Below are 16239 nucleotides of genomic sequence, written 5' to 3' on the forward strand. Positions count from 1 at the left end.
TCTTCAGACACCAAGTGGTGTCCCCTTTCCAGGATTACACAGCGCATGCGTTTTGTTTCCCCCACCCCCCGCCCTCCTTACGCGTGGCCGATTGGCTGCCTAGTTTTCGATTCGCCCTATTGCCGCAGCCCATAAAAGCGCAACGAGCCAACGTTACGACGTTCCTTTATGTAGTCCTCCGGTTTCCAATCGCAGCGTGTAGAGTCTGCCATATGCGGGGAAACGATTGCGGGGATTAGCGCAAGAACCGAAGAACGAGGGGAAGGTTGACACCCTGAACGTTCTAAGGCAGGACTTTGGGAGAAACAGCTAGAGAAAGAGAGATACTCACTCAGTGAGCAGCACTGCCTAGATAAACATGATGATGATGACCATTTTACTTTAAAGTCTGGATTTATAGCTGCATCTCTTCTACCTCTTGCTTCGCATATGGACGACGCGAGTAAGAACCGGAAGTGATGGTTACATGGCACGCTCGGTTTTATTTTAATCTCTTTGGAAGCGAGAGGCCTTTCCTCCTTCCGAGGCCCTTTCTGCATGTGCGGCGGGGACACAGCCGCTTCCATCCTTTCCGCTGCTCGGGTTAAGTTCGTTGCTAGTGGCCAGAGAGGTGCTTTGGTTAACCTTCTTTGCAAGAGGGAAGAAGAGCCAGCCAGTTAACGGCGAGCTTTGTGCCGGGAACTGTCGAGAGCTTTTCCTCCCTCCCATTTGTCTCTTAGTCGCGTGGCAGAACTGGGGCTTGGCTATGCAGCCACCCGCTTCACAACCACAGTGTTTGAAAAGGCTGTGTAGAAAGCCTCCCACCCCAGTGCAGCAAGGGGGCTAGCCAGAACTGCCTCCCTTTTGGGGGGGGTGCCGCAGTTAAGGGAAAGGAGCTGTGAATGTGCAGAGTCATGTATTGTATGGTTGAAATTCCTGCATTGCAGGGGGTTGGACTAGATGACCCCCAGGGTCCCTTCCAACTCTGCGATGCTATAAGGACTACACAAACCATCCCGCTTCCAGAACTCTCTCGTTGGGTGTGCTTGTACCGTGGAGGGTGTCCCTAGTGTACAGTGTCCCTCTTTGCCTTTTATCCTCAGGAATGTGAGAGAGGGACTCAAACATCCTGGGGTCCTTCTATGTCCTCTTTCTCTCTCTCTCTCCCCAAGTCCAAAGGGGCCACTGCTTTCTTTGTAATTTTTATTGTATACTTTAGAGGCATAGCTGTCAAGTTTTCCCTTTTCTCGCAAGGAAGCCTATTCAGCATAAGGGAATTTCCCTTTATAAAAGGGAGAACTTGACAGCTATGTTTAGAGGAGGCATTATTTTGTTGAGGTGCTCAACTTGCATGCCACTTTCCCACTTTAAAAAAGCCTCTCTGGGTGACTTACAAGGTAACTGAAACCATCAAGAGAATGAATAACATATTTTAAATTTCTGCACAATTTTGGAACTAAATTAGCACAATAAAAACCTATAGTTGGCAGATCTCAGAAATCTGGCAGAGCCAGTGGAGTGGGTCTGTCTTGGGAGAGAATTCTACAACATATTATTATTATTATTATTATTATTATTATTATTATTAATGCAGGCACAACCACAAAAAGGCAGGTCGGTCGTGCCCCAGTTGGTGATGGTGGAGGCATTGGCACCCAAAGAAGTGTGTCTCCAGCTAATTATTCAGGGAGGGGAAAATAATGGAAGACAGTAATTCTTTATGCAGCATGCCAAAATGTATTTTACCCATAAGCTCTCTTTGTGTGATAACATCTTTTGGGGGGGGGCGTGGGTAAAGGCAAGGCAGGAGATGGAGCTTAAACTACCACCACTTTTGGGGACTGCCAGTCCCTGTTGAGAAGGACTATCAAGATACCCCATGCTGGAAAGTATTTTTCAGTGTAGAAACAACTAAATGAATACACAAAGAAAGCTCAAGAAAATGAGCTAAGAAGACACTTGGTACAGAAGAGAGTGTAAACATTCCCAGAGTCTTTCCCGAATATGTGTGTTGTAATTTTGTTTGGTTTTAGTACTTTGAGTTCCTGATAAAATACTACCTTCATATTCTGCCCTTTCCAGCTCTTATAGTCTTCCAATGTGTTAAGCCTTTTTGGCCTGTGTAACCCAAGGTGAACCCAAGGCCAGGTACTATCTCGCTGCTCACCCAGTAAATTGTCTTGCGTTAATCTGGAATAACGGATGGGAGGAGGCTGTTTCTGCAGGAATATTAAGACCATGAATCCCATGAGTTACTATGTATGTTTTAGAATCAAGGTATATATACAGTATATGAGTATATATATATTTCCAGAAAGAGTTTGAGTTGGTGTCCTGCTTTTATGCCACTGAAATCAATTGTTCTGACCAATTCAAGGGAAATAATCTTACTTTAGTGGTTCATCAAGCATACCGTACCTAATAAGTGTCTGGCTTTAAAAAATATTTCACAAGTTTTCCTTCCTTTTCTGTTCTTTGTCCTTAGATGACTGTTGTTAAAGTAGAAGGATAATACAAAATGGCAGAAGCAATTTTCCATCCCCCAAGAAGGAAGAGAAGAGTATATGAATCATATAATTCTCCGTTTCCTATTTCTTCCACCGGAGAGGGAATTTACAGAAGAGATTACAAAATATGCCAGGCTGAAATTATAAATAACAATGTAATTGTGAAGAATCCTGAAGATATAGAACACCTATATAGTATGGTATTCTTGACTGTTTTGTTTATCTGTCTAATGCATGACGCTTCTGACATTGAAAAGATTCACCTTGGTTGCTAACACAGTGGATTTTTAAAAATGTAATTAATATTCTGAACCAAATAATTGTCAATCTAGGTAAAATTCTCTCTCTCTCTCTCTCTGTGTGTGTGTGTGTGTGAAGGTGTGAGGTGGGGAGGGGCAAATCAGTCAAATAATCACATAGGTCCTGTATTTCTATCTGGAATGGTTGAGAAAGCATCAAGAGCAAAATAAGGTTTATATTCATGAGCTCTATACTGGATTGTGTGTTTCATAGAAACTTGCTAGTGTGGGCTTCTCTTTTAAAGCCATCCCCGCTGGTGGCCCTCAGTACATTTTGTGGGAATGAATTCCATAGCTTTTATGCACTATATGCATATCTATTTTGCCTACGCTCAAAGAACTTGTGTTTATTGACTGACTTTCATGCATGCTGGAAGCTTTCTAGTTTAAAAAGATACGACAGTGCGCGTGATCAATAATGCAAAGAATATCAAATGCACAACTGTGGAACTGTTGGTAACACAGATGTCTCATTTTTCTAGGGATTTTTTGGGAAAGGTATTCTTTCCAGAAGTCGGCCAGAATACAATATTTCAGATCCTATGTTGGTTGCTAAGTGGCAAGGTAAGCTAGTCTGAAACTGAATTAAAGGCATAAAGTGTGCATAATGAACCCTTTTGACCTGGCTCAACGTTTGGTCCTTAAACCCTTAAGGGCCTGGAAAACAGTATTTGCAGACACAATATTGCAGCAAATGTTGTTTGGATTCCTCTTATGCAGAGAGGGTGGCCAGGAAGACAGATTTATTTTTCTGCAGGTATCTTAGTATGAATGCATTATTTGAAGCAAAATCCAAACTGTCAGTACAATGCTACCCCCCTTTCCACGTAGATAGCTTGGGGAGGTGGGGGGAACAGGGGAGACAAAATGGCCCATAGGTGTCTCTCCATCACTACTAGTGGAGATAAGCGCTGCTGATGGGACAGGGAGGGAGGCTGTGCCACAAGGGCTACCCAAGTTCCACCCTAGTGAATGGAAAGCTACCAGGGCTAACAGCTTTAGATCCAAAATTGCATGGATTCCCTGAAGGGTCCCATTTTTTTGTTCCCTTATCTGTGCCAGCCTGGAGCTGCTGCACAAAAAAAAGAGGAAATCTCCTTTCAGCCTTCTGCCCAGAAAGCCGCAGGACTTTGAATGTGGTAGTAGAGCTGCTGATCCACTCCGCTTTGCTGCTCCCAGCCAGGGTTTGGATTGCCATGTGTGTTAACTTTCCAATACAGTGGTGCCTCGCAAGACGAAAGTAATTTACTTCATCTTGCAGTAATTTCGTCTTGCGATGCGCGGTTTGCTGCTAGCAAAAAAAAAAAAAACGCCGAAAAACTTCGTCTTGCGAAGCGCGGCCATAGAAAACTTCGTCTTGCGAGTCACCAAAAACATCGCGAAACGCTTTCATCTTGCAAGTTTTTTATTGCGCAAGGCATTCGTCTTGCGAGGTACCACTGTACTTTGAATATTTGTGCAGAATCAATAGCTAACAATTCTGCTTTTATTGTAGATGTCGGGTTAAACATGCCGATAATCTCATCGAAAAAGTAAGTGCAGCACCCCCCTTTTTTTGCTGTGTCTGAAGCTTGAACTGCAGTTCCTTGGTACCAGGGACTGGCGCCTTCATTATACACCTTTAGGTGCCAAGCGAAGATGTTCCTCTTTAACCAGGCCTTTGGCTGATTGACATCCAGTGCCCTTTTAAATCTGTTGTGGAAGGGAGGGGGGCGTTACTGTTCCTTGTTTCTGTTCCTATTTTTGTTGTGTAGTTTGTGTTTTCTGTATTGTAATTTTGTCCTGCGAACTGCCCTGAGATCTATGGGCATAGGGCAGTATACAAACTTAATAGTTATAATAATAATAATAATAATCAACAGTGAAATTGAAGTTTGTTAGGGGTGACTAATGTGGTGCTTGAGGGTGCAGTGGGCCTGCAAGGAGCCCTCCCCTTGCTGAAATTAAGCGCAAAAGAATCCTTATTGTGTAGCCAACAGAAAATGTATTGGTGTGTGCTTGGTTGGGAGATGTCTTATGTGGTACCAAAAACAGTTTCTCCCATTTGCAAGTGTGCCCTTTCCAGGCTCTGGAAAGGTTGGCAACCCCTGATTTAAGTACTAGCATTCTGAAAGTGAGAAATGGGAGGCAAAGTTAAAAAATAAATAAATAATCTTGCCTGCAAAAACAAACAAATAAATTTGAGATATAATTAATAAGCTGGCTACTGCAAATCTTCTGTGTTTCCTTTTTTTTTATTCCAGATACCAGCATCATGTAGAATGGGCTAAAAGCCTCATGCGGGAGCAAGGACTGGATGACATCACAATTGATGCAGCCATTCTGAATTTTACCCAGCCCATTAATCTGAGAGAAGTTGAGCAAAATAGTGAGGCTGGGGAGACTATCAAAATGGAGACGGCTGAGGATGAGTCAAAGCATGTAGTGACTTCTTCTGAAACAAATGGGGATAAAGTAGCTGGCCTGGAAGGTGATCCATTTTTGGACCCACTAGCCGAGAATGACTCTAATGAATCAGATGCAACAGGATCTAAACCTTTAGCTAAAAGACACTTGGCAAAACTGTGTGCAGTCGGTGCGCATCACAGCTGCAAGCCAGAAGATTGTATTGATCAAGACTATAATAATGAGTATGTGTTAATTCAAGAAGGAGGAGGAGAAGAAGAAAGAGAAGGAGAAGAAACAAATTTATGTCTGAAAAAAGAGGTAGGAAATCACATGTAAGGTCACAAATTAGCCCATTGCTGTTTTTGGAGGGACAACTTTTGTTAACAAATTATTAAAATAACATTTTGCCTTTTCAGCGACATGTATCTGACATAAGCAGTAGGTGTCATCGTTTATACCTTTCTGCTGAAAGAAATCACTCAGCTGATCTGCATCAGCAAGGTGTCATTTGAAAGCCATTATGGCATCTATGAAGTAGTGACAGGTCAGTTTAACACAGGCATCCCCAAACTGCGGCCCTCCAGATGTTTTGGCCTACAACTTCCATGATCCCTAGCTAACAGGACCAGTGGTCAGGGAAGATGGGAATTGTAGTCCAAAACATCTGGAGGGCCGAAGTTTGGGGGTGCCTGGTTTAACAAGTAACATGTGAATCTTGGAATTTAAGTTCTAAAGTTTTCCTGCCCACGGCACATTGGGACGTGGGAGAAGATAAGCCAATGCCATCAAATGAGGTGTGCTAAGCAGAGAGAGAATTTTTTTCGAGAACGAAGAGGCATGTCAGAAGGAGATTTTATGGGAGAAAAGGAATACAAAGTATCTTGCTGGCAGGCTCTTAGCTAGGTAAATAAATAGCTTAGAGTTGTGACTGCGTCTTTGTAACTTTGGTGTGCTACTTTTCTTGCAGTTAATCAAAAAAGAAAGGTTAGTGTGCAGAAGGAATCCATTTAGGATCCTAGAATATTTGCAACTCAGTCTAGAAGAGGTAAGTTTGGAAGACTGTCATACTTAGTAATTTGCCAATGTAAATATATAACTTTTTTAAAAGTCAGGAAAAAAACAATAAAATTCCTTCCAGTAGCACCTTATAGAGACCAACTAAGTTTGTCATTGGTATGAACTTTCGTGTGCATGCACAGTATTTGCATGGTTTTTGTTTTTAAGAAAGTATGGATAAATTTTGGAAGAGGAGAAATTATAAATTCAGTCTTGCAGAATTCTGACATGATTGGCCTTTCCAGGTGGATTTGTACTATTGGGAGGGGGGGTCCACTAGAGCAGCCACATGATATTGCCCACCACCTGCTTCCAGTTGGATTCATATTTAATATAGCACATAATTCTGATAAACTGTGATAGCTGCTAAGGCTGTTGCAGGTCCTTTTTGACTCCTCCAGAGGCATTCCTTGATGGTGCTTAGGACGTCACTGCCCAAGTCCCTCCTCACTTCACAATTGATCATTTGTACCTCTCCTTTCATTTTGGAAAACTTGTTCCCTGCCATACTTGCCCTCCGCCCCCATTTCTTCAGCAGTCTACTCCTCTTACCTAGCACTAACGTACACACTTCCTGGTGGTGATTTTTATTTCTTTTAAGAACTGCTTCCATCCCAAGGCTAAGCTCTTTTCCCTTCTGTTGCTAGAATTGACATGAAAAATGAAAGTCATATTCTATTGAAGGTTTTTTCCCCTCTCGAAAGATTCTGAATAATCTTGTTGCTCATGCTCAGTTCCTCTGTTTTCAGTGGAATTTATTTAGGTTAAATTATTGAAGGATTGTGCTCATTGGTTAGATGGATTGCAGCAAAATCTTTTGTCTGTCTCCTCAGAAGCAAGCATGTAAATGACTGCAACCTTGGGTGTAAATGGGAGGGCTTTTATTATTATTATTTGAGGATTCAGCAGTCCTGTTTGTACTGATGAGAACTTAGCTCCTATTATTTGGTGAAAAGTATGATTGTCTTTAAATATGATTTCCTGTGAGCAAATGCCTTGTTTGACTTTTCCCACTTCCCTTTCCACACACACACCCCACCCTTGCTATGCAGAACATGGCGGTGCCAGTACTCTCTAATAATATACTGTATATACCCAGTAACATACACAAAATAATTCTAATTACTGTTGTTGTTTTTTTAGGCTTTTTTCTTGGTCTATGCTCTGGGATGTTTAAGTATTTATTACAATGAGGTAAGATGGTGCCTTTAGTCAATACAATACAAATCTTTATTACGGTCATAGACCAGCATAAAAGGGTGGGATACAGTCATTTACAATCTGAAAAGCATTTTGGAAAGCTAAAAGGTATTAAAACAGAAGGTGAATATAAAAGTCTATTAGAAATTAAAAGAATCTAAAAGAAGGGACAGGAGCATTGGACAGGTGTGGAAGGGCATAAAAGGTTTATTTATAAAAGACTTTAACTGTTAATTTACGGAGCACTCTGATATGTTCGTTAAATCTGGTTTGTGGCACAGGTCATCCTCCGACAAATTTTGAGCGCTGCTGTGCAGAATCTAGCAACATTGTATGTTGTAGCAGGATTGGTATCTGAGAGCAACAGGGAAGTATAGAATTGCCCTGTGCGCCCTGGGTACTTAAGTAGTAGTGGGGGAATCAGGCTAATACGAATGTCTCTGTAATATAGGCACTGGAGAAGGACATACTCTGCCATTTCTTTTTGTCCCGAGTCACAGGGACATTGTCTCCCGGGTAGTCAATCTTCCTGTATTGACGTTCAATGACAGCTGAGGGGAGGGCATGACATCAAGCCAGGGTAAAAGCCCTTTCGGTGTTTAGGGACTTTGAGTTTAGTTAGATATGCCATAGGGGAGGCAAAGTACCTGCTGGATTCCTTAGTAATAAAAGTTGGGAGTCCTGGCTAGATCCAATTGGTGGCTAGATCCAATTGGGTGACTTTAGTCTGTAGTAGTAAGCTGTGTGTGAGTTAACCTGTTGCATGTTCATAAAACAACAAACACTTTGTAATAGTTTCAAGGCAACTTGCACCATGGGTGTGTAATTTTTCGTTCTCGTATAATATTATGTTCTCTGCATAAATGTAGACAGTCTTTGGTTGCAATTTTGCATTAGTTGTGTATGCCCTTTGAACTCTGTGGGTTTTAATTCCCTGTAAACATGCATAGCATTGGATTGTAAATTCCATTCATTTCAGTGGGCTTAAGTGGGTATAACAGAACTTGGGATTTTGTATAATGCTATGAGAATAAAGCTTTATCCTAAACGGTTTCTGCATTGTGTAGTTGAGTATACTGTTTGGTGTTCCATTTCTGACTGCTGAGTTCCCTAGACTAGATGCCCTGCAACCTATACAGCTCTGAGGGTTTTGATAGCTTTAGCTACACCGCAGTTCAAAAGCTAGATGGCATGACAAACTTCACTTTTGGCTCCTCTCCTCTTTGTGCCTTCTCCCAACTTGAATAAAAGATAAAATACACTGCTCTAGAAGTGGCTAAGATTGTTTACTTAGCTGCCAATAATAGTAGGTTGCTTTTGTACACTGTAATTATAGAAGAGCATCTGGTTGTGTTTTTAGGTGCCTTTATCTATTCTGAAGCTATGGGAAGTTTTTAGCGAAGCACAACCCAAATTTAAGGCTACATACATGGCATATCACTACTTCCGTAGTAAAGGATGGGTCCCTAAAGTTGGCCTGAAATATGGGACTGATCTCTGTGAGTATTTTCCTTTCATTGATTATAGTTTGCAGCAGAGGCTGGTGCACACAATGCGGATCCTGTCCTTTTTATGGGGTGATGCACTGTCCCCTCCCGTTCCCACAAGGACAGGTTTTCCAACTCATGGCCTGCAAGCACAGGCCATAAGTAGGGAATGGTGCAGTCAATTCCCCTGGGGACCAATTTTGACCTGCATGCGTTTGATGTTAGACATGCAGGCTATAATTAATCTGTGCCATCCTCATACTGACGTGCAGAAGCAAGAAAGTGTGCTGGAAAGAGGGGTGAGCAGGTACTTCCGCATTCCCCCTCCACATGGTCACTAGATTGCTATCACCCAAACTGACCCATAGATAGCCTTCATGATATCGTTTTTCCCATTATTTGATAACAAAGACCACTGGACCAAATATGGTTAGTACAGATTGCAGAACGCAAGAGTGGTGAAATGGATATTGCAATGATGAAAGCTGGTGGAGTTATGTGGGGTGGGGGATTGACTCAGCTAATTGTCTCACAGTGCAGAAAGTTATATGAGCCCTGGTTTTGTCAGCCTGCTCCCCAACTTAAATAGGTTATTGCTCATTGTCTGGTTTGTTTGTGTAGATGTGCTGCCCATTCATTTGGCTGTAGCTTCCTTGAATCCTGAGTGCTAATGCTTTGGTGTTCCCATTATTTGTTGCCTCCTTTGAATAATACATGTGCACACAGCAGTATTTTTTTAAAAGAAATGTTTAATTGATGGCCTGCTGTCATCTGTAGGAGGGAAAAGCTTTTTACCCTAGGCAAGAAAGAGTCTGGTAATCTCCTGGGGGTGTTTATTGTCTTGTGAAGCACATTTAATATACAGAGCTCTTTATAGTCATTCTTCAGTTCCTCTCTTCCAGTTGCCCTTGAGGCCTATGAGCATGGGGAGTGAGACCCCAGCCATTTACCTGGGCAAGTCCTGATGGGGATTTGCCTCCCATAACCTACCCTCACCACCTCCTGTCTAAGAGGAACAGACCCAGCAAGGTATTGGCTTGCCTGAGCATGCAAGAAGATTAATTACACCATTGTCCCTCTCTGAACGCAAATGATGATAACATAATGCAACATTTTAAGTAATTAGTTTTCCCAATAAAAGAATGTTTCACTTCTCTTTTAGTCTGGGGGACCAACTTGCTGTTAATTACGCTGGTCATCACTTGGCAGCATCAACTGTGGTCCATTGGTTCCTGCTCCAGATTCCTCTTGGTCCACATTCAGTCTTTTGAGTGGAGCCAGTATGATTTGGTTCTCTGGACCATTGGCATCTCTCTTGAGTAAATAGCTCTGCACATTACATCCCCAAATGCTGTGCATTCAGCTGTGAACTCTGCGTGTGTTTTCCTAGACTGAGAACCTCATCTAGGAGCAGGTGCAACCTTGGTAAGATTGTTGGCAAGCATGGGAGCAGCCGGAGGCTGGATTTAATCCATCTCTCTTTGAATAGATCACTCTGTGGCTGTTTTTAGATCCACAATTTTTTCCTTAAGGTGGCACTGTACAATAGTCAAAAATATCTTTATTCCCAGTTACCTGATTAGGATTTTTATTTATTGTGAGCAGCTTCAGCTCCCAACTGTTGTTAGAATAAAAACAAACAAACCCTGATCCTATTATATTATGGTTTGGATTTTCAAAGCTGAGTAATGGGAAAGCGACACGTCCTACCTTAATATGATTCAAAATGAAGAAAGCATGATATTTCTAGTAAGCGCTTGTCTTGTTTCTTTTCTTCCCGTTGCAGTGTTGTATCGAAAAGGTCCTCCTTTTTACCATGCCAGGTATAGCATTCAGATTTGGATATTATAGACAGACAGAGAGACAGACAGACAGATGTATATGCTTAGGTATTATGCTTAATTCTTGCATCATTAGCACTGAAGGAAATATGATTGCATTGGGAAGGGACAGGAGGTTGACATTTTTAATAAGCACTCTGGGGTACAAAGCAAGTTTGAGTACAGGTTTTCATTAGAGGACTCGTAAGATATCTAACAGAGTGACTCTGGAAAGGCGTTTTGAGTTTGGGTAACTTGATGGAGGGCTAGACAAAATAGCCTGCCAGGTGGCTGTATCTTGTAGTAACAGAAACTTTTGCTAAATGGTACACTTTAAAAGTATGGAAAATGCACTTGTTGCTCTTTTTGTTCACTCTGCTAAAGTGAAGCTTCAGCTCTTAAGTAAATTTTAGCTGAGGACTAGTGGACTGTACATAGTTTTTAAATGCCAGTTTCACCCCAGCACCCTAAAAAAGTTTCACTTTGCTTTGTCTTCCAGTTACTCTGTCATTGTGGAATTAGTTAACAATGACTTTGAAGGCTCACCACACAGACCTTTCAGCTGGAAGTCTTTGTCTGGGTTGAACAGGACTACAGCAAATGTTTCCAAGGTAACACATAGAATCAACTAAGCATTTCAAAGCTACAAGGAAAAGCATTGTGGAGCGAAGGAAAGGTGCTACAGTGGGGGCACAAAAAGAGATAATGTGAAGTTGTCAATTATAGCCATATTATTATTTATTTATTTATTTATTTATGCCCCGCCCATCTGGCTGGGTTTCCCCCGCCACTCTGGGCGGCTTCCAAAAAATACCAAAATACATTAAAATACCACAGATTAAAAACTTCCCTAAACAGGGCTGCCTTTAGGTGTTTTCTAAATGTCAGGTACTGTAGTTGTTTATCTCCTTGACTTCCGATGGGAGGGCGTTCCACAGGGCGGGCGCCACTACCGAAAAGGCCCTCTGCCTGGTTCCCTGTAGTTTTGCTTCTCGCAGTGAGGGAACTGCCAGAAGGCCGTCGGCGCTGGATCTCAGTGTCCAGGCTGAACAATGGGGGTGGAGACGCTCCTTCAGGTATATAGGACCGAGGCCGTTTAGGGCTTTAAAGGTCAGCACCAACACTTTGAATTGTGCTCAGAAACGTACTGGGAGCCAATGTAGGTCTCTTAGGGCCGGTGTTATGTGGTCTCGGCGGCCACTGCCAGTCACCAGTCTAGCTGCCGCATTCTGGATTAATTGTAGTTTCCAGGTCACCTTCAAAGGTAGCCCCACATAGAGCGCATTGCAGTAGTCCAAGCAGGACATAACTAGAACATGCACCACTCTGGTGAGACAGTCTGCGGGCTGATGATCTCTCCCAGCGGCTTCATATAGATGTTAAAAAGCATGGGGGAAAGGACGGAACCCTGAGGCACCGCACAAGTGAGAGCCCAGGGGTCTAAACACTCATCCCCCACCACCACTTTCTGAACAGGGCCCAGGAGGAAGGAGCGGAACCACTGTATGACATAAATAAGATAAATGACACACTGATCAATTGCAGTTTGGTTTGATTGATCCTCCATGTGTGTGACCTATCCTGGGTTCAGCTGTGTTTCTTAATGTCACCTAGGCCACTTCAAGTGCAGTCACACCTTGGAAGTCGAACAGAATCGGTTCTGGAAGTCCGTTCGTCTACCAAAATGTTTGGAAACCAAAGTGCAGCTTCTGATTGGCTGCAGGATTGCAGCCAATCAGAAGCCGTGGAAGCCCCGTCGGATGTTCGGTTTCCAAACATAGTTTGCAAACCAGAACAGTCACTTCCAGGTTAGCAGCATTCAGGAGCCAAAACATTCGAGAACTAAGCTGTTCGAAAACCAAGGTACGACTGTATTTGCATGGGAAACTCTTACATTCTCGGCCATCTGCATCTTTTCTCATCCAGTGCTAGCCACTGATAAGAGTCAGTTCAGAAAACCTCCCAAGTTTCAGGGAAGAGAGAAGAAACGCCCAATTCCAATAATCAGGGTGTCTTAAGTCCTATGTTCACTTATCACAAAGTAAGGCTCCAAAAACATAATGGGACGAGTCTGACCAAACTGGGGGAGGCAGTGGAAGACAGGAGTGCCTGACATGCTCTGGTCCATGGGGTCACGAAGAGTCGGACACGACTAAATGACTAAACAACAACAAAGAGAGGTGTAAGTAAGATTGTGGGGTTAGTGTACATACATACTGAATTTCAAATTTCTAGCTGACGGAGAAGTATTTTAAATACTTCAAGGGAAGCACATTCAAATTTCCATTTTAACACTTATATAGTAGCTGGGATGTGCTGGAATACTTGCTTATCAGTTCTCAACTTTTTATCTGAAACCTTAAACATTTTAGTAACCTATCTAGAACACACTTACTTATTTATTTTTGTCCTACACAGCATTCTTTTAATGGGTATGATCCTCATTATACACACTGGGAAGGGTACTTTTCTGGAATCATGCAACAGAGTAATAAGAACTGGAGATAAAGTACGTATGCCTAGTACTTCTGATTAGAGTTGCCCATACATACACAGTCATGTCCCATTGCTGCAGTTTCTTGTGAAATTTCACTTCACAAACTCGAGTTTGAGGCTCTTTGGAGCTCCCCCCCCCCAATGCAGCAAGAAGAATTGCCGTAGGTAGGAATACAAATGGTGTCCACTGAAGCTTTCCACAAATGAACCCTGGTCTTAGAATCGGGGAGCAAGCGAGTGACCTGTACATAGCCATCCATCCAATAGCAGACCACACCCAATGTGATTGTGGTTGGATGACAATTTGAACCCAGATCTCCTTGATCCACATTCAGCGTTATCTTCATCGAAGCACACTTTGCCTTATTACCACTACAGATGTGAAGAGCAAATCTTACACTGCATGAATTTCGTACATTTTTAATGGATTTTTTTTAACCACCCAGGAACTCATGTTCTGCTATTTGATTCAGCCATCTGATATGACTGCAAAAGAAATGTTGTCACCAGAATGTCTCAAAAGAATTAAAGTTCAGGTATGCAAGTCCTGCTCTGATTTGTTCTCTGAAGTCACTGACTGCCTCAAGGTATCCAGTTCTCTGGGTAGAATGCAGATAATATTTTAATAATTTATTTTGTAACATTATTTGAACATTTCCTAATTCAGTAGATCTATGTAGTAACTAGAGCTGGGTATGCCACACATGGCAATCTGATTTGAGAACCTAGGCTTAATATCTGGGAATGCAGTAAACATATTTTTGCTTGTGCCTGAATTTTTAAGAGTAATTGTTGAGCAATTGATTATTCAGGCTAATTTATATGTATCTCAAAAGAGCAGAATGGGATACAGGTGCATCATATTATTATTATTATTATTACTACTACTACTATTTATTACTTATACCCCGCTCATCTGGCTGGGTTTCCCCAGCCACTCTGGGCGGCTTCCAATAGAAACATTAAAATACACTAATCATTGGCCTAACTTATGAGGCATCTAGTTACATCAATGTGCTTTCTATGCCATTTCAGTAGCAGGTGAATCACTCTTGAAGAAGTAGTAAGAAGTAATGCTCTAGTGTGGTCAGAATCCTAGAAAACAGTACAACATAATGCCCAGGATTTGAAGTTTCTAATCCAACACTCCCAAGGGAACTTCGGGCTCCTGGATCTTGAACATCAGCCCACTATGCCACATAATACACCTCTTTCACTGATATGGGAAAGATAGATAAAACACCAAAATCATATTGTACATGGCTCAGCTCTTGGCATGCTGAAAACAGAAGGTGTGCTGATGTAGAATCATAGAATTGCAGAGTTAGGAGGGATCCTGAGTGTCTTCTCGTGCAAACAGCTGCAATGCAGGAATCTCCATGATGGATAGCCACCCAGCCCCTGCTTAATCACCACCTGTGAGGCCACCACCTTCCGAGGAAGTCAGTTCCACTATGGAACAGCTCTTACCGCCATAAGGTCTTCCTGGTATTTCGTCAGAATCTCTTTTCTTGAGTTAGGGTTAGAAATGTATTGAAACAATAGAGACCAAAGTTATTTGTTTTTCCAATGGATGTGTGTGTGAGTGATTGAGGGAGAAGGACAAACAAGGGGAATGGGACTGGGGGTGCTACTGTGGTGGACATGCATGTACGTTGATGAGCTGCTGCCTTATCCCAGTGGAAAGCCAAAAAAGCACTTCTGCTACAGTTAAATCATACTGGGTTAACTAGGGACAAGATCAGTGAACATACTTTTTTCTATTTATACCTTTTTAGTTGTCAATAATCAATGACTTTTTTTAGGAATTGATTCTAAACCGTTGGGTCTCATCCCATGAACGCAGTGAACAAGAAGAGCTGTGATAAAATGGATTGCGGAAACATGACAACAAACTAAATAAAATGTCAAATGTTTACTCTTGTAGATCTGTCTGTGCATGTTGAATTACACACACATATACACTCGGGGGTTTGTTTGTTTTTTAAATTAAAACCTAGATGGATACTGACAGATATTCTCTGAACCCCCAAAATGTATTTTCTGTAGTTAAGTTTTTACCTCTATCTTCAGTACATTTTATTTTATTGCTATGGCTAGTGGCTGATGCAAATAAGATTCTTCTTCTTCTGAATCTATTTTGTCCATGGAGAACATTAAATCTGTGTTCTTGGTCTACCTTATCTTGATATTTCTGTAGACCTTAGCCATTCTGCTACAGGTAATTAACCACACTTAAGCTCAGGGATGGGCCAGTTATAGCTCGCCAGAGGTTGCTGGACTATAGCTGACTATAGGCCATGGTGTTGGGGACCAGCAATATCTGTAGAGCTACAGCTGCTCCACCCCCTGCCTTAACTCCTGGAACATAGTTATAATTAATACACTGCACACTGGACTACCAGTTTCACAAACTACAGAGCATCAAATTGCTTCTTCCTACTTTGGAAGCAAGAGATGTTTGGAGAATGCAGATCAATAATGTTCAGAACGGCTTAGAGGAATCCTATTATGCCTGTTTAAAGGTAAGGGGACCCCTGACCATTAGGTCCAGTCGTGACAGAGTCTGGGCTTGCGGCGCTCATTTCGCATTATTGGCCAAGGGAGCCGGCGTACAACTTCCAGGTATGTGGCCAGCATGACAAAACCGCTTCTGGCGAACCAGAGCAGCACACAGAAACGCCGTTTACCTTCCCGCTGTAGCGGTTCCTATTTATCTACTTGCATTTTGACGTGCTTTCGAACTGCTAGGTTGGCAGGAGCTGGGACCAAGCAACGGGAGCTCACCCCGTCACAGGGATTTGAACCGCCGACCTTCTGATCAGCAAGCCCTAGGCTCAGTGGTTTAACCACAGCGCCACCTGGGTCCCCTGTTTACTCAGAAGTAAATCCCAGTGATTCGGTGGGGCTTACTCCTAAGTAAGTGCACATAGGACTGTAGCATGAGTAAAGCTGTGTTTGTTTCGAATCAGAAACACACCTAGGATGGATTCCCCCCCCCCATTTT

At 42.4% G+C, this 16239-nt stretch overlaps 1 protein-coding gene across 10 annotated transcripts; it reads left to right on the top strand.

Moving 5' to 3' along the window:
- The first annotated feature begins 237 nt into the window (after positions 1 to 237).
- Positions 238 to 15158, top strand: TSEN2 (tRNA splicing endonuclease subunit 2). 10 transcript variants are annotated; one of them, XM_088663251.1, is made up of 12 exons: positions 238 to 442; positions 2465 to 2681; positions 3268 to 3349; positions 4281 to 4317; positions 5029 to 5491; positions 6141 to 6218; positions 7373 to 7423; positions 8790 to 8928; positions 10703 to 10739; positions 11236 to 11347; positions 13679 to 13768; positions 15038 to 15158. In XM_088663251.1, the coding sequence occupies exons 3-12, from the start codon at positions 3328 to 3330 to the stop codon at positions 15095 to 15097; spliced, it is 1089 nt and encodes a 362-aa protein (XP_088519377.1). In that variant the 5' UTR covers positions 238 to 442; positions 2465 to 2681; positions 3268 to 3327; the 3' UTR covers positions 15098 to 15158. The 10 variants fall into 10 exon arrangements, 8 of the variants coding, with proteins under 8 accessions (XP_088519377.1, XP_088519372.1, XP_088519375.1 ...); XM_088663246.1 differs by having other exon boundaries at positions 312 to 442; positions 2465 to 2686; XM_088663249.1 differs by having other exon boundaries at positions 312 to 442; positions 2465 to 2641.
- The last annotated feature ends 1081 nt before the right edge of the window (positions 15159 to 16239 follow it).

The sequence above is a fragment of the Zootoca vivipara genome, chromosome 2 (assembly GCF_965207765.1).
Source record: "Zootoca vivipara chromosome 2, rZooViv2.hap1.1, whole genome shotgun sequence".
Classification (NCBI taxonomy): Eukaryota; Metazoa; Chordata; class Lepidosauria; order Squamata; family Lacertidae; genus Zootoca; species Zootoca vivipara.

Excerpts from the sequence above, each read along its gene's own strand:
- TSEN2 (XM_088663246.1), top strand. The coding sequence starts at position 2,498 with ATGGCAGAAGCAATTTTCCATCCCCCAAGAAGGAAGAGAAGAGTATAT. Across the intron at positions 5,492-6,140 it reads ATTTATGTCTGAAAAAAGAG|TTAATCAAAAAAGAAAGGTT; the intron begins GTAGGAAATCAC and ends CTTTTCTTGCAG. Across the intron at positions 8,929-10,702 it reads GAAATATGGGACTGATCTCT|TGTTGTATCGAAAAGGTCCT; the intron begins GTGAGTATTTTC and ends TTCCCGTTGCAG.